This window comes from Onychostoma macrolepis, chromosome 01 (genome assembly GCF_012432095.1).
Source record: "Onychostoma macrolepis isolate SWU-2019 chromosome 01, ASM1243209v1, whole genome shotgun sequence".
NCBI lineage: Eukaryota > Metazoa > Chordata > Actinopteri > Cypriniformes > Cyprinidae > Onychostoma > Onychostoma macrolepis.
The window spans coordinates 10,260,086-10,278,321 of record NC_081155.1 but is presented as its reverse complement, the minus strand read 5'-3'; the positions used below and the strand labels follow the sequence as shown (position 1 = coordinate 10,278,321).

Genomic DNA, 18,236 nt, shown 5'->3' with positions numbered 1-18,236 from the left:
ATATTAGTTTTGTTTAATATGAGTTTATATGACATTTTCATTCATACATGGTTGCAACAATGTTTTAGCACTAAATATTTAGGTTTTATTATGAAAGTGCTCAATTAACATTTGCTTCTTAAAGTTTCGTAGACATTTAGTTGCTTTCAAATTAAAGTAATAAAATTACTTTTATAAGTGATCAGACTTGTGATTTTCACCTGGTGATGTTTACATAACACCCTAGCAACCGCAGAGCAATACCCTAGCAACAAGCCTGAACCCCCCAGCAACTATGTTTATCTTTAACCATTACGCCTCACCACCTCAGAAATCTGAGCTAAACATGCATGCTTATATGAATACGTGTGTGTTTCAATCCTTATAAATCGCTCACAAATCACAGCCCATCATTAGCAAACGTTCCCTTGCATACTTCAAAGAGCATAAACTCAGAGAGGTGTGTGCCCTGCATCACCCAGTGTATACTGGTCGCTGTGGAAACGCTGCGGTGTGTTGTAGCCGGCTGGCAAGAGTGCAAATGTCTTCTGTATTCTGAGCAAATGTCTGGCATGGATACAGGGACGAGGCTGGGGTGTGACACACACACACAAACACGATAGTTGTCAGTTGTTGTGGACCACAATTGAGCTCAGTAGATCAGTCTGAAAGTGAAGCTCTTACTAGACGGCATTTGTGTGAGCGTTAGCCTGTAAAGTACATGCACTTCGGATCAGTAATGCTTCTCATATCAGTCACAGCATGTCATGGTGTGTCAGTACATCGGTGAAACTCACAGGCCCCTAGCATGGCATTTTTTTGTGATCAGTTCAAAATCAAATAGTCCTTTACCACAAGATGCACTGTGACTCAATCCCTGAAACTTCATTCGATAAGTCTTTCTCAAAATACACCCAAAACAGTGAATATCTATTTAAATCACCAGCTCTTGTTTTCCTTTTATTTAAATGAGTGAGATGTGTTACTTTAGATGTTAATGCATTTCCAACTTGCTGTCAAACAATACAACCCTTTATTGGCTTGTAAAGGATATTTGAAAGAGGCTCGACATGTTCCTGAATTTATGTAAATGATGTTTGACAAGCACAGTGGTAAAAAGCCACTGTTTTGTTTATGTGAGGTTTGAATTTCCTAGAGGACAAATGCAAATGTATCTTCCTAGGAGTTTGTAGAATTGTTTAGCTTACTAAATAGCAGTTAGTTTGCTATTCAGCAGTGGATGGTGGACACTGGTTTCTTGTTAGAGAATCATCAATGCAGAGCGCTTTGGACATGATCCTTCATTTGTCTGGTAAGTAATCTCTCCTAGCTCATGTTACGCAAATGTTCATTTAAGAAAGTCTGCCTGATGAGGGCTTTTGGGAACTTGCAATGAGCAAAACTCGTCTAAAGCCTTGTTGCACTTTGAGCGACTCAAATTGAAGTCCCCAGTTGTGGTCTTTTCCCAATCTTGTCTATCTCTCTCTCCCTTCTTGTAAATTCACTAAACTGACCTGTCAGAATAAAACAATAATAATAAAACAATTAGGTTAGTTATTATAGAAATGAATTGACAGGTATAGCAAAACAACTCATGACATGGATTATGGATTAAAAGTAAGTATTAGCTTTTTTTTGTCCTCCACAAACTTTCCAGTAGTAAATTTTTACTGCACTGTATAAATATTGTATTGTATACAAATATCGTAAAAATACCATGGAAAAGTACTGTAAATAAACAGTAAGTACTATATACAGGGAAAAACTGTAACCAGACATTTAACATGCAACCAGTAATTAAAATACTGTTGATTGTACAGTAAAAATAACAACTCAGTGTATAATTGTTGTGTTTGCGTGAATTACTCTGTGGACTTTCTGGATATTAGTATATACTTCAGCTTGTGGAAAAGCTACTTGTGATGAACTTTGATTCTTTAAGTGGCTTTATTTTTTTATACCACCATCATTATTATAGTGGTTGTCGTGTTAAAGGTACTAAACAGATTTTAGTAGCAGTGTGCATTGTTGAGTTTACTGGTTTCAGATTTTCAGAATTTAGATTTTCAGATTTTCTTGTTTGTAAGTTACAGTTTTATACTGTAAAGTTTACAGTTTTTTACAGTTCTGTAAATGTGTTTACAGTTTTTCTATATTTATTATTATTATTACAAAATTATTTTGGCAACCACAGCTGCCAAAATTATTTTTTTTAAATGTTTTTTTTATTTTATTTATTTATTTATTTTTTTACAGTGTGTAGTAATTCTCTAATGATCAAAGACATACTGTGATGCAGATTTATGGATTTATCTCTCTAGCGCTGCAGCTTATGATAATCATAAGTAATGCAGCGATCACCAAATCTAAAGGACACTGGTACTGCCCTCCTTCGGCAAGCTGCACAAGCAGCTGCACAAATTCTAGTTACGTGGACTGTCATGGAAAAAATGTCTCTTGCAAGGCCTATTCCTGCACCCCTCAGAGTCCCGGCTACTCCTGCATGGTCGGATCCTACAACTGCAGCAACGACTGCAGCTACGAAGCTTCTCCAGAACTCTGTAGTTGCAATGCAGATACTTGCAGCTGCCTGAGCGGTGTGTACAGTACTGCCCTTGTGTTTCATATGCTATTTTTATTCACAGGCATCCTCATAATTTATTCCAATCTTTCCTTCTAGATATGATGCACACTCAGGACAGCATGCAAGGGGTAAGTGGGAATGAGTTTCTAAAAGATGGTTGTTACTCTATAAATGTTATACAATCATTGTTAAAAACTAATGATTTTTCTTTCACCTTTTTAATTTATTTGTTTTTTATTTTATTATCATTATTATTATTATTTTTTTATTTTTTTTTGGAGCTGCAGAAAATTGCAGAAAACATAGTGAATTTTGTTGACCAGATCGCAAATATGACAGGTCTGATGTCTACGGAAGTAAGTAATGTTTCCGGCTCTTGGCCAATATAGGGGTCATTCTCAAATATTTGTTTTTTTTACTTTTTTCTTTTCCCAGTGTGAATTCAGTTTATTTTTCTCTCATAAAAGTTGATCTTTTTCATGTTTTGTCTTTTAGATTTTATTTCGCAAAATTAAGATTTTTAAAATAATTTTCTCAAAAATACTTGAGTTATAACTTGACAAACTAAAATGAACCATACTAAATCTGTTTACACTCAAATATAAATAAATAAATAAATAACGTAATCTACATTTCCGACATGGTGTAAAGTCCCCATATGCACATTTAAACGGCTGCTTCTTACTCTTAAGTACACTGTAAAAAAATAATAAATATTAATTTTATGGAAAATAACTGATTTTTTTCCAGGTTGTTTTCTTTTATTTTGAATTGCAGTCAAAACTCTGTAAAATTATCTCTGAATTAACTACTTGGCTGTTATTTTAAGGATTATGACATTAATGACAAATGACAATAATTCACATTTTTAATACAGAAGAACTACTGTAGTTTTATACAGTACATTTTCTGTTTTCTTAAATCACAAACAAATGTATGTAAAATTACAAAAATAATCTGTAATTAATACATTAACAAAACCGTTAGATGATAAAATGGTCAAATGACTGGCAGCAACAGCTGCCAAACAAAAACCATACAATTAAAGTAAAATCTCCTTGTTTAAATAATCTGACAAACACTGTTAATTTACAGGTATTTCCTGAATTTTTATGATCAAACACCTTCACTGAAAAACAAAAGACAAAAAATGGTCAAATGACTGGCAGCACAGTGTGCCAAACAAAAACCTTAAAATTAAAGTAAAATCTCCTTATTTAAACAAGCTGACAACACTGTTCATTTACAGGCATTTCCTGAATTATTAAAATCAAACACCTCCACTGTAAAATTAACTAATAATTAATTAATTAAAGTCACATGACTGGCAGCAACAGAACATGAAACACTAACAGATCTCTCTAGATCTCAGCATCTTCACTTATTACAAACCAGTCTGACTTTATTTAATTCATACAAAACTTCTTATTGGGAATTAACAAAGGTTTAGATGTTGATGTTTTATTGAAAATTAAAAAGTTTGAAGTCACCATTGTGGAGATATGCGTTTGCTTTAGTTGGGCTTCTGACTCTTGATTTTATTACAACAGCTTTTCTCTGGCTGCTGTAACTTAGCTTTTCTAAAACACATTAGTTACAGCGAAAGTTGAAAGTGAAAAATCTGATCAGATAAATCTGTTTACTTACTGTTGATGAGTTAGTCATCATAGGTTGCTCCTGATCATGTTAGTATGATCTCCAAGTATGTTAGCGTTCAATGTATTTTTTTTTTTAAATATAGCAGTCTTGTGATGTTATGACAGTCAGAGATTCAGGTTTTTTTTTTTTTTATTATATAGGAAGTGTCTTTTTGATTCACAGAAACATCAAGAATCTGCACATGAAGCTCAACAATGGTGACCATCAGTGTTTTGTGATGATCAGAGCTGATCTGAATATTTTGTAGATTATTACCATTGTTGAGGTTCATATGCAGATTCATGATGTCTGTGCCTCTACACGCTCTTATCTAATTAATTTTTTCAAAATGTCTTACAAGCTTTCAAAATATCAAAGCAGGACCACGTTTCAAGCAGTAAAAGTCTGTAACAAAATGAAGTTAAAAAATGTAACGTGCTCAGATATTTCTGAGGTTAGTGAGTTAGGCCACTCTACGATGACAAGATCGTCATCAATATGTCAATTATTTAATCTGATCAGAAATTTTCTTGTAGGTTTTGCTGTAACAAATGTGCTTTAGAAACACACAGTTATAGCAGCAAGAGAGAAAAAAAAAAGTACTGTTAAAAAGTGAAGGGTCAGAACCCCAACTAAAGCAAATGCTTATCTCCACAACGGTGACTTCAAACTTGATTAATTTCAATAAAACATCAACATCTAAACCTCTGTTAATTCTTAATAAGAATTATTAAGATGTGAAGATGCTGAGATCTAGAGAGATCTGTTAGTGTTTAATGTTCTTTTGGGATTTAAAGGGTTTCTGTTGTCTGTGTTTTGTGGGTCACCATTGTGCTGAAGAGTAGAGTGTGTGCTTCAGTCCAGGAGAAGACCAAGAAACATTGTTGTTATGCTGTATGTCACTTTATTTAAAAGCAGTAACTGTGGAGGTGCTGATGCAGTCTTAGTTATCAGTCTTTGTATGTGTGCTGTAGCTCAAATAGTAGAGCATGGATTTGAATCCCAGGAAAAGCAAAAGCTGATAAAATGTAAAAACTGTAACTTGAATGCAATGTAAATCACTTTGGATAAAGCGTCTGCTAAATGCATAAATGTAGATGATGGTTAATTGCAAAAAAAATAAAGTTGCACAATGATCATCCAGACAATCCCTGTAAAGTAAGTTTTCAAAAAGAAATGTTTAAGGAAAAAATAGGATGTTGTACCTTAAAATTCCAGTTTTTCTTTGGCAGCTGCTTCTGCCGTTCATTGACCATTTAAAAAAAAAAAAGTTCTTTAACCATTGTTTCCATTAATGGTAAACGTTTGGCACCCTGTGCTGCCAAGCATTTCACTGTTTTTTTTTTACATCTATTTTTTTTTACTGTGATAGTTTTAAGTACTCTTGTAAGTACTTTTCTGCAAATATTTGTATTTTTACCAAAATACAAGATTTTAACACTAATATATGCAATGATAAAAAAATTAAATAAATCGAGGGGCATTTTTCCTGTGGTCATTTTTCCTAAATTATTTATATTATTACTTATTTAGATTTTTTAGACCACAGTTGTTAGACCTTGCACTAATGGTTAACCCTGGTAATAATGATGATGCTAATAATAATAATAATAATAATAGAGTAAACTGTAAACTATTTCACATTCTTGTGTTACAAAAAATATGCCTTTTACAAGTAGTATCTTTACTATTTTCTTACAAGATTATAAAAGTCAAGGGGCAGATTTGTCGTTGTATTTTGAGAATGACCCATAGATTTGGTGTTACTCTTTTTCCATAGAAATAATTTGCATTCTACAGAAGTCTCTCTTTTGGTATTTGATTAGGCGGCAGGAAACTATTTGAAGATTGTTGATGACAGCCAGGTAAAGATTTCAGGTTTGGTCAAAGAAGAAGATAAAAGTAAACTGGTGTCATATGGAAACAGTTATCTGAACGCCTTTGAGAGCCTGGTGTCTGCACTGGTGACGCCAACAGAAACTCACAACTTGCTGAACATTAGTCTCAACAATACAGGTAAAAGGCCCTGTTTGTATTTGTGTTTATGACATGTTCCGGGATCAGTCACACTGTGTGAGTCATAGTCAAATAAGTTCTTCTCGAGAAGTTTTTGCTTTTCCATTTTTTAAAATGTTTTTCTTTCATAAGCGATTGTACAAAAGTAAATTTTGCTGGAATGCTGTAGAACACCATTTCTGGCTCCCTAAAAAAACATTCATTGAACATTGGGTCTCGTTCACTAAGCATGCGTACACAGCAAAATCCCTGGTGTCAAATTAACACTGCTGGGTGTCTATATGTGTCCACACTACAGAGTGTTAAAAGCAGAGGTGAGTAAAAGTAAAAGTAAAAGTAAAAGTTAAAAGGTAAAAGTCCTGCCATATGTTTATTCCACCCATGAACTCAGCAGCTGATTTCACCAGAGGAGGAACCAAGTCATTCCTTTCAAGTCACAAGCAAGTCAAAACCCAAGTCCTCAAAGAGTTAAAGTTAATGAGATAATTAAGTGACTAATTAAATGATGATTGTGCGTTAGTGATGAACACCTGCTGTTATTGAGAATTACAGAGGATCAGATGTTGATGTTTTATTGGTTAAAATGATGTCACCATCATGGAGATCAGTGTTTGCTTTAGTTGGGCTCTTGACCCTTGACTCCTATGTTAGATCTCTCTCTTTATAGTAATGCATGTGGTGCTGTACAAGGAGCAGTTTTTAGATAATCTGATGAGACAATCACCATGAGCTGGCTTGATTACATTCAAATAACTTTTTTTTTTTTTTTTTAATATAATTTCATCTTTCATTTATTTGTTTAAGTTTTGCATTATCAACCCTGTGAAACTACAGCGTAAACTAAGACTAAAACTAATGATGAAAAAACAATTTTGTAAACTGAAATAAAATAAACATTTCAAAATATTTGAAAAACTAAAACGAAATGAAACTAACAACAGTTATTGAAAAACTAACTGAAATAAAATAATTAACAAAAATAAATAATCGTTTTTGTAATCAGTACCTTGGCGGAAAAATATATAAGCTGTGTGACTGTGGGACCCATTTTCACTTTTTATTAAAAGAAAAATGATACTATTAATTATATTTTTCAAACTCAGACTCATTGGCCTTGGCTCATTTTCTCTGAAGAACATATATCAGAACAAATTTTCAATGACCACTCACTGTATACCCCCCACTACACATTTATATTACATACAGGATGTTCGGGTCCACTGGACCCGGGGCTAATAAAAGAGTTGAAATTTTAGGTCCTGTGTACCTTCACTCTGTCCTCCTACTGTCTGGGACTGCTATTAATATGTGTATGTGTGTTTCAGTGTTAATTTTGGCAGGCATTTTTGATTTAGTCTTAGTCTTAGTCTTGAGACGAAAATGCTTAATAGTCTTAGTCACATTTTAGTCATTTGAGTATTTCATAGTTTTAGTCTAGTTTTAGTCGACGAAAAGTCATTGTATTTTTGTCAACTTTTAGTCTTTACTTTTAGTCAAAGTGCCGTTAACAACATTTATTTTGGTAGCTATTTTATATGTAGTATTCAAACAAAAATAGGCATCAATTCTTCTCTCTTTAGACCAAATGAATTAAGCTTATGAGAAATTTGAATCAAGGATTGAATTTGGAAAAACTGGAATACATTTTCATTTTTTAGATACAGTAGCTTTACTTAAGTAAACATTTATTTAACATCTTTTGTTGGTTAACATTTATGACACGGATAATTAGGAATGCTGTCCCTTTAAGACGGAAGGCATGCATGTAATACTGACACACATTCAGTTTTCATCCACCTGTTTACGCTCACTTAAGCCATAACTGACTGCATTTATGTGAGATACTCTGACTCTACACGATAGACACAGGACTGCTGTGTGTGTATTTGAGCGCTGAGTACTGAGAGCTGATCGCGCGCTGTACTGAAGAAGTGGAGCGTGCGCGCGAGAGAGAGAGCGCTTCTATCAGCGCGACTCCGCCTATCCCGCCTTCACTAACTTTAAATTAATCGACAACGAATTGTGACTCCCGGGAAAAACGGGACGTCTGGTCACCCTATCCCTAACCCTTGGGGTGCTGAGGCTATTGTTTCAGATCGTTAGTTTGCGTTTTGATAGCCTATCCGTCCACTGCGGCTGCCATACTGAGACTAGATACGCCCCTCATCTGATTGTAATCCAATGACAAGAGACACACATTTTCGATTTAGGATGTATTTTGAATGTCCAGTAGTCCTCAAATAACATTTTAGTCCCGTCTCGTCTTGTTAATGAAGACGCGGCATTAATTTCGTCATAGTTTTTATCATCAGACATTAATTTTAGCTCGTCAACGTCTCGTCTTAGACACAGAAAAAAGGTTCGTTGACGAATATTTTTCGTCTTTGTCGACGAAATTAACACTGGTGTGTTTATGTGTGTGTGTGTGTGTGTGTGTGAGAGAGAGAGAGTCTGTAGGACTGTGAGTGTAAGTGTGAGTTTTGTGTTTCTGCCCCTGCCATTCCCGCGCAAGGTTGTAGCACTTTAATTAATAAATGTGATCTAAAAAACCGACCCACGAACACTGGCTGAGTAACAAAAATATGAACACCACACAAGGGTTAATAATGGTCAATCATCACTCAATGAATCTATTAATTACCTCATTAACTTTAACACTGCTTCAGTGTTACTTTTAAAGTGCCCACTCAATAAGTTATTATTGCATACTGTTTTATAATGTATTACAATACTGAGGTGCAGATAATTGCCACTATTTGCAATAAGTAGTATAAATAGCAGAACATCCTGCTATTTGCACTTAGTGTAAATAGCATATCACAAAAAAATATTACTATTTTCACTTAGTGTAAATAGCCTCTATCGCTATTTAGACTTAGTGCAAATAGCCGCTGCCATAAAGTTATTGTCTCTCTCTCTCAAAAGAGTCGACTCTGAATGATTGAAACGTGTCGTTTTTAAAACGAATCCCAAGCAGTTTCATCTTGACTTCAACATGAAACATTAGCATATTGCCCGCCCACTTGTTGTGCGTGCAGACCTGGGAAAACTTGATTTTCGTGTTGGTCTGAATGAAAATGCAAATACATTATTTGCCACTAGGTGCCGCTTTTGAATGGAATCAGATTTGTGCCAATTAAAATGAATGTCATTTTTCAAGAAACTTTTGAAAATATAAATTGAAACTGAATAAAATGTCTTTGAAACTAAAAAAAAAAAATTCAGGGAAAATCTTTGACTTCGTTTTTAATATACTGCAGGTTTTGCAACTGTTCTTCTCTTTCGTTCGCTGATCTGTACTTACAAATGCGCTTCCAGAGTTTTCATTTCGTTCGCCATTCGAGTTGCTCCAGAGTGCACCCTGGACGATGGGGCGGGGCGACACATTTGCGCATGAGCATTCTTTTATATACATTTTTATGAATGATCTATGCTGTTTGGCTGTACTACAGAAATATTAAGTGCTAACAACAGCGATTTTAGTTGGAATCAATTAGCAAATGTGTTTTTTTTATTTTTAACTTATGACGAATTAGATTAAGTTCATATCAAACTCTTGGTGGCGGCATCTCCGAGTACTTCGGGCAGAACAGAGCTGTGTAATATGAGCGGCTCACGAATTCAGTCTGGGGAACAAATTCTTAATTCGTGGCCATGATATAGTCATACCTGCTATAAATAGCCTCACCTATGAGAAATATTAATTATGTTTCTGTGTGATGAATGTAAATAGTGGTCCTCAATCTCAACAGGTGCGTTGCACGTTAAATGAAGTCATATTATTGCACTTTTCACTGTACACGAAGCAGACATACTTAAACATTGAGCAGTTTTAGCTGGGTGATGTTGATAAAAATTATCCACTGTTTGAGATTCAGCTGTTTTGTATAATGTATATTTATATGTAGCCTATATTCTTAATTTTAGGATCGGTGGATAAGCAATAATTTAGGATATTATGATAATTCACTGTAATTCAGTAAGACATAGGACAAACCCGCAAATGGTTTTATTTTAAATAACAACTGCGGTGACAAATAAGGCAATAATACCAAATAGTCCATCAGCGTGAACTGGGGTTTTATGTTTGGATAATGGGAATAAAAACCTTGCTGAAAGAAACCCCCTTTTTTTCTTTTCTTTTTTTTTTTTGCATATAGGCCTATTTTAAATGTTTTTGTTTACTAAAACAGCTGTTATTAAATCTGACCTACAGCAAATATTATTATTAATGTGCTTTAGTGCGTATTTAAGCAATAAATGTAAATTTTCTCTGCAACATTTTTATTTATACTTTTATATTGACTATATGCACAAATTAAATTACCGGTACTAGTTTTGTTGCTCAATCCTTTAAAAAGAACCAGGAATCACTGTACTATATTACACCTACTGATTTTAGATAGTTATTATAATCTTTAATAAATAAAAAAAATATATAATCACAGAGAAGGTCTCTTTTACTTTTAAAAGTGCTCACGTATCTATTGCACAGTTTTACAGCTCTCAGTGATTTATTATTCGATAGTTATGCAGATCTATATGGCTACAACGATAGAGTGTTAATAAATGAATATAAATTCATCCCGTACACAGATTATAACACACACACACAATGAGGGTGTGGATATATAAATAATTGGATTTTTAATATCTGATGTCATGGACACATATTTACTATAAGATAGGAACCTTTAAAAACTGTAAGAGAATCAATACAGGCTCAAATATTTTATTAAGATATAAACAAGAAAACATTGAGCTTGCCATGAAAAATTTTATTAGCACTTTTAACCTACAAGTTTGTGACACATTGAGCAACGTAGGCTATAACTCATCTCTTTAAACAACAAAAAAAACTGTTGTGCTTTAAAACGTAAAATCAGCCGCTTATGTTCGTGTTTGTCCATCTCTAAAATACAGTAAATTATCATCATTTGGAATAAAATCCCAGTTTAGTGCTGATCCGCGGCCTGCTGATCCTCAAGGAATTATGAATGAAGCGCTGCAGCCTGAAGAACCCGGAGGTGCTTTCATCAAGAGTTTATTTGTAAACGACTTCATCTGACTAAAATTACCATGGTTACTAAACAGATAATAATTAAGACAGGCCTATGATTCTAGAGTTAGCACATACTATTTCTGTAATGTGGCCAAATCAATTACAAAATGGTACACAAAGGAATGCGCATGCTCGGGTCTACACCAATAAGATTTGCCGTGTTATAAACCAATGGAAGAGGTGAATTATTTGCCTAAAAATCTTAACTTGTGTTTACCAGTACAGTAATATGCATTTGAGACAGCATGAGGGTGAGTAAAAGATGAGAGAATTTTTATTTTTTGATGAACTATCCCCTTAACAATCATTTGCTGTTGGTATGCTAATCCAAGATCAGCATAGACTAATAAGAATAAAGTGCAACCTCTTGTGTACTTGTGAACTGCGTTTGTTTTAATCTAGAGCTCCAAAGAAATGAAAATATTTGCATAATATCAGTTGAAGATCAAGATCCCAGTCATTCAAAGGTGATGTGTCTGAACAAAATAAGATTCTTGTCTGATGAGGGCAATGGATCTCTGGTACATCACTACATCCTCTGGGTCAGTATCAGAAGTTTATGGAAAAGTTGCTCCGCTCCCTGGAAATTGAGAAAGGACATGTATTATAGTCTAACAATACAAACTGCTTTGAACTCCCATGACACATTTCAAACTTAAAATATTTCAAACAAATAAATACACAATATAATTATTTAATATATATTAGTATTAACTTAGTACTAAAATACCTCAAAATTACGTACCATTAATCATCTGTAATACTGCTGCGTAACCATTAGATGGCTGTATAGGCCTATGTAATCAACTGTGTATAGCCTAGTTGCCGGAAACTGTTTTCAGTCATAATTATTTGTACGTATTAGGTTTTGCATTTATATTTAGGCATTATTAAAGACTACTTTTTGTCAAAGTTTGTTTGTTTGTTTTTCCCCTTGAAATGTTCATCTGAAGTGACTATTTTTGCATTATTATTACAGTCAAATCTGGACACAGAAAAAGCATGGTAAAAAGGCTTTACATTGCCAAAGTTGATAGCGCAGTGATTGACAGCGCGCTTGTAAAATAGCATTGATCATTGTCAGATACAGTAAATTTAGTACTGTACATTACTCTATGTGCTGGGGGGAAATATGAACTAATCGAAGCAAATATGACATAATTGAAGACTGTAACTGTGTGTAGATAACCAGGTCCTGTAATGATTGGACTAAATCAACAATGTAGTGTAGCAGCAGAACAATACTGATAAAATAATAATAATAAAAAAAAATCTTTATATATCATTTTATATCATTAAAATGAAATAGGAAGCCGCTAACAGAAGCTCATATCCACACTGTTGCAACAATACTGACGCCTTCGCTTCCAGGTCAAAAAGCTGTCAATCAAAAACTCAGTAGCCAATGAGCCCCACCCCCACAAGAGATTTGTCTCTTCAGAATCTTAAATGAAAACTCTGGAAGCGCATTTGTAAGTACAGATCAGTGAATGAAAGTGAAGAAAACAGTTGCAAAACCTGCAGTATATTAAAAACGAAGTCAAAGATTTTCAGTCAATGTGAGTGTCCCACTTCACGTCTTGGGAGATGGTGGTTCCTAGGAACTTGAATGACTCCACTGCAGCCACAGTGCTGTTCATGATGGTTAGTGGGGGGAGAGCAGCTTCAATGGATTTAGAAAGTTTTGATGCCAATAAAGAACCCTTTGTTTTTGAAAATGTTCTGTGTGAAACATCAAATATTAGCGTAATCTTTACCGATGATATAAAATGAGTGAATATTGTGTATATTGTGATACTGTTCAAAGTTTAGCTTATAAAGACAGTATAAGCATCTTCAAAGAACTCGCTTTGTTGTTACAACTAGGGATGTCCCGAGCTAATCTCAAGGATGGGGACTGGGGCCGATCAAGTATTATTTTTTTAACTGATTGGTATCAGCTCTCCTAAACCCAATTCTCATTTTATGCCAGCTGTCATGCCGGTGATGTGCAGTAGGTGGCAGTATTTGCCTTTCAGTAGATTTTCCAGCCGCCATTAAAAGGAAAAGAAGTCGCTCAAATGTGCACATTCAGTTGCCATTAAAAGCAAAGCAAGAAGAAATGTGTGTGTGTGAATTTGATGTGCACTTTTGTAACGATCACTCATTTATTTATCGTTTACTTTTATCTGCTTTCAGACTATCTGAAACTATGGGTTGCTTTCAGACTATGTTACTATGGGTTGCGTCTTGCTTCTGATTTGACAGACTGGCATTCTTACAGCGTGAGCTTCATGCTTTCTAACCATATTGCCACTTTTTTACCTTTATGTTGTAATTTTTCTTCTTATTGTATAAAAATACAAGAAGTTTAAAACAGTAGTCCCATATCCTACCGATTTCTTTATACAGTGTGTGCAAATAGAGAGTGTATACATGTATACACACACACACACATATTACTTTTACTCTCTGCACAACTCTGTATACATTGGATTGATTTAAATAACTTTAATGTACATGAATTGTGCATCAAACACTAGGAATATACAAGTATCGGATAGGGACTCGGTATCGATAGATACTCAAAATTCAGTGGCTCGGATCGCAACTTTTTGTAGAAAGATTGCACTTTCTGTGTAATTTCATGTTTTATATTTCACTGATATAAAATGTTACTTTTGTGTTCACTTAATAAAAAGCAGTAAGTGGTCACTATATCTAAATTTTGTTGACTAGTGTTGATTTTGCAGTAAACAGCTGGTATGTGCTTTGTAACAATAGCTGTTCTATCCAGATCATGTTCAATAATCTCTGTTCAGTTTTTGCAAAAAAACTGTTGTTTTCATGTATTTTGCAAGACATTGCAATATTTCATGCTTTTTATCTTCAGAAAGATATTTCTTCCTCCCCAAATTACACGAGAACTGACTTGCTTAACAATGTACAACATTTTTGTGTGAACTATACCTGGCAAATTATTTAACAAACCTGTCTGAGATTGAAACCAGTTATCTAAAAAGATTTGAGAAAAGCAAACATACACTTTCTTTGAAAAACTAAAATTCTTATTTGACCAAAATCCTACTAATATGTCACTTACCTAAAAATTTTGAACATATATATTTATATATAATGCATATATCTCATAAACATTTGGAAAAGTATCGCAGTTTACAGGAAAACTGCAATAAAAATGAACAAAGTCCCATATTTGTTTGTTTCTCTTAGAAGTGAGAGTTCTTGCAGTTGGACCAAACGCATCTGAAAAAATAATTCCTTCAGTCAGTACGGAAAAGGCTGATATGAAGATTAACATTTTTGAGATTGCCAAGAGCAATCCTTCAGGTGTGTGAGAAGCATGAATGTGTTCTGACTGCATATGAAAATACACACATTAACATTTGCTTTTTGAGAACTTCAATTTGCCGTTGTGAATGCCCAATGTTTAATTTTTGTCTGAATGACGTTAGTTACTTTGAAAACTGATGTGATTTTCTTTCACTACCTTTTGTCTCATGTTGGCCTGTAACTCAGGATCAGCTAATGTGGCTTTCATGAGCTACACGATGATGCTGAATCTGCTGAAGCCAGACTTCTTCAACACACCAAACAACACGATTAAAACCATGATGTCCACTGTGATCTCAGCTACTCTTCCCAAAACCACCAACACTAAACTCACCAAACCAGTCAACTTCACCTTCAGACACATCAGAGTGAGAGACTGAAATGTGTTTTGGTACACCCTGAGCACTGATGAACATCTGAAAACATCTGAACATGTTAAATGTTCTAATATTTCCTGCTTTGTTCTTCTTCTTGCAGGAGTTTAATCCCAGCGGTTCTCTGTCCTGTGTGTACTGGAATATCAGCGAGTGGATTGTAGATGGTTGTTCTGTTTTAAAGACCAATAGCAGCTACACTGTGTGTTCCTGTGTTCATCTGTCAACATTCGCTCTCATCATGCAAACCAGCCGCCCACCAGAGGTACAGAACATTTCTAGTAAACACTGAAGAGCACCACAGATGTGGCACTCATGTTCTCTGACATGTTTTCTCAGCGCGACCCACTGCTGGAGCTGTTGAATTTGGTGTGTGTGATCGTGGGGCTGATGTTCTTCACTTTGGCCCTGTTGACTTTTGCCCTTTGTCAGTGGAGTCCTGGAGTGAATAATGTGGCTCGAATCAACATCTGCATCAGTCTTCTGCTGGCTCACCTTCTGTTCCTGCTCACACAGCAGTTCCTGAGCCTCATACGGCCTCAGAAGGTGAGAATGATGAAGGAGCCCTACAGCTTAGCACAGCCTCACTGAGAATCATCATAACTGTCTCTCATGGTCTCCAGGAGTTGTGTGCCGTGATCTCAGGCCTTCTGCACTTCCTCTTTCTGTCCGGCTTTGTGTGGATGTTCATTGAAGCTGTGCTGCTCTTCATCTGTGTGAAGAACCTAACACAGATCAGCTCCAAAAAGAGGGAGGTGCTTAGCAGTGGATTCCTGTGTGTGATTGGATATGTAGTTTCTCTGTTTGTGGTGTGTGTGTCTGTCGGTCTGGTTCCTGACGGCTACGGTAGCGAACAGTGAGTTGATGTTGTTTTTTAGGTCATTTGTTTAAAAAGAAGTAAATTGTTCAGGGCAGGTTTCTGCTATCTGATAAAAGATATTTTCTGACATCTGAACATAACATTATTTAAGTTAATAGATTATTCAGTTATTATTTGTTTTCCTCTGAACAGTTGCTGGATTAAACTTGATAAAGGTTTTATCTGGAGTTTTCTGGGCCCTGTTTGTGTCATATTAGCAGTAAGTTCTGAATATAAAATGTTTTCACATGGGCTGTTGAGGTCAAAAAATGAATTTGATAATTTTTTCTTTTTTTGCAGTTAAACACAATTCTCTTCATCAAGATCGTTATCACTCTGAACTCAACTTTTAAAAAACTGAATGCTGAGGTTTCACAGATGAAACAAACCAAGTAACAAACATTATAATCAAAACACTGTATAAATAAAGAACATATAGTCAATGAAGACATTAACTTTCTTTCTCTGTTTCTCTGCAGGATTATGGTGTTTAAAACACTGGCTCAGTTTGTGGTTCTTGGTTGCTCCTGGATTCTGGGTTTCTTCACTAATAGCAGTAAGGTCCTGGAGATCCTCTTCCTGATCTTGAACTCCCAGCAGGGAACCTTCATCTTCCTGATCTACTGTGTCCTCAATAATGAGGTCAGACTTTTTTCCATCCTACTCTGTAAATAAACTATTTAATCTCCAGTGGCAGTACAGTAGTTTCTGACCTGTTTATTAAAATCAAACTCCATTGTGGTTCATGAGTTTCAGAGGTTAAATAGATATCATGAAGCCACTCAGCTCCTCTTGTCTCATTCTTATCCAGGTCAGGCAGCAGTACAGGAAGTTCTTCAGATGTCTTTACTCTGGACGCAAAAAACACTGAGAACTACATCATCATGTTCAGGAAGTAAAAAAGTACTGCTAAAGTGCCATTATTATACAGATGATGTCATTCTTACAGTAAAATCAATGTTTTAGATGTTAACTGTAGTTTCATCTCCTAACTGTAAAGACTTTTGATATTACAGTTGTAAATACAGAATATATACATATTTTTTAAACACAATTGGTGGTGAGAGAAAAGCATATTTTTACAGAGAATCCACAAAATGTTCTGCTAAATGCTGGCAAATTGAAAAACCTTCCTGAAAACTCCCAGTCAACGCGTGAGATCATGCGATGATCACAGTGACATCACACCATTCTCATACGGTGATACTTACATGTGAGCTCATTTTGAATTAACAGAGATTTAGATGATAATGTTTTATTGTTTTGTTTGACGTTACCATCGTGGTGAGTAGTGTTTGCTTTAGTTGGGCTCTTGACCCTTGACTTTATATTTTTTGGGGGGGCTGCTGTAACTGTGTTTGTAAAGCACATTTGTTATGGCAAGTAACACCAAAAAGAGACTGCAACCAGATGATATTGGTTTGTTACTGATGATAACAGTGCAACCATCACCTAGATTCAGTATGCAGTCTTCATGAGGAGTTATAAACCTCATTTTTATAACAGCTCTGTGATCATAATCATTTATGAAGAATTTTAAAAGCATGATAAGACACTAACATTTTGAAATATTGTGTCATTTAAACACAAAGAGAGACATCAAGAATCAATGTATGAATCTCAACAAAGGTGACAATCAAAAGCTTCATGCTGCAATGCATGCTGGGTACCTAGTCTCTGTACAGTGAGTGCACTTTGACCTCACATTAGTATGAGCACACAGTGAGGGCGCTGTGAGGTTACACTTTTAGCTCACTGTTACCTCACATTGTGACCTCATCACGAGTATCCTGTGAGATCATGGTGAGATTACTGTGAGATCAAATTGTTGACTGGGCTGTTTCATGTGTGCATGGTGAAGGAAAATAACATGACTTTACACTTTACAGTTTAAGTTTAGTTTTTAAATGAGCCTTGTGTCAAATATAAAATAATGTTAATACATGTATTAATCTTGCACGCTTATAATTTTGTTTGCGGTTAGAATATAATTTTTTTATATTACTTTAAATGCCCATCTGGAAAAATACAGTATACTTTCAGAATGGAGTGTTACAGGTTTTACAGGTGCAGTGTATTTACCTTTGTAAATAAACTATTAAAATAAAGGAACAGCTGATGTGTCAAATTCAAAGTGAATCTGTATTGTCATATAGCTTTTATTTTTGTATTAAAACACATGAATGATGATTTTGTCTTTACAAACAGTGTGACAATAACTGTAGCCTATCTGTGAACATGTTTCATTCCACGGAAGGCTAAAAAAAGCTCTTTATAATTAGACTGATTCTAATTTGAGAGGAATAACCTAGTTTGAAATGTATCTTCTGCAATATAACTGTATTTAAAATGTAACTATCACATGTAGTTTTGGTTTCAGTTTCATTGACTTCT

The 18,236-nt window shown here is 34.9% G+C and overlaps 1 protein-coding gene across 2 annotated transcripts; it reads left to right on the top strand.

The window, feature by feature from the left end:
• The first annotated feature begins 1,209 nt into the window (after positions 1-1,209).
• On the top strand, positions 1,210-18,032 carry LOC131536894 (adhesion G protein-coupled receptor E3-like). Of its 2 annotated transcripts, none has more exons than XM_058770110.1 (14): positions 1,210-1,291; positions 2,301-2,576; positions 2,660-2,691; positions 2,851-2,919; positions 6,028-6,217; positions 14,490-14,606; positions 14,796-14,977; positions 15,087-15,248; positions 15,323-15,529; positions 15,607-15,839; positions 15,996-16,062; positions 16,143-16,234; positions 16,322-16,484; positions 16,654-18,032. In XM_058770110.1, exons 1-14 carry the CDS (start codon positions 1,255-1,257, stop codon positions 16,711-16,713), a joined length of 1,887 nt encoding a protein of 628 aa, XP_058626093.1. In that variant the 5' UTR covers positions 1,210-1,254; the 3' UTR covers positions 16,714-18,032. The 2 variants fall into 2 exon arrangements, with proteins under 2 accessions (XP_058626093.1, XP_058626163.1); XM_058770180.1 differs by having other exon boundaries at positions 1,211-1,291; positions 2,236-2,576.
• The last annotated feature ends 204 nt before the right edge of the window (positions 18,033-18,236 follow it).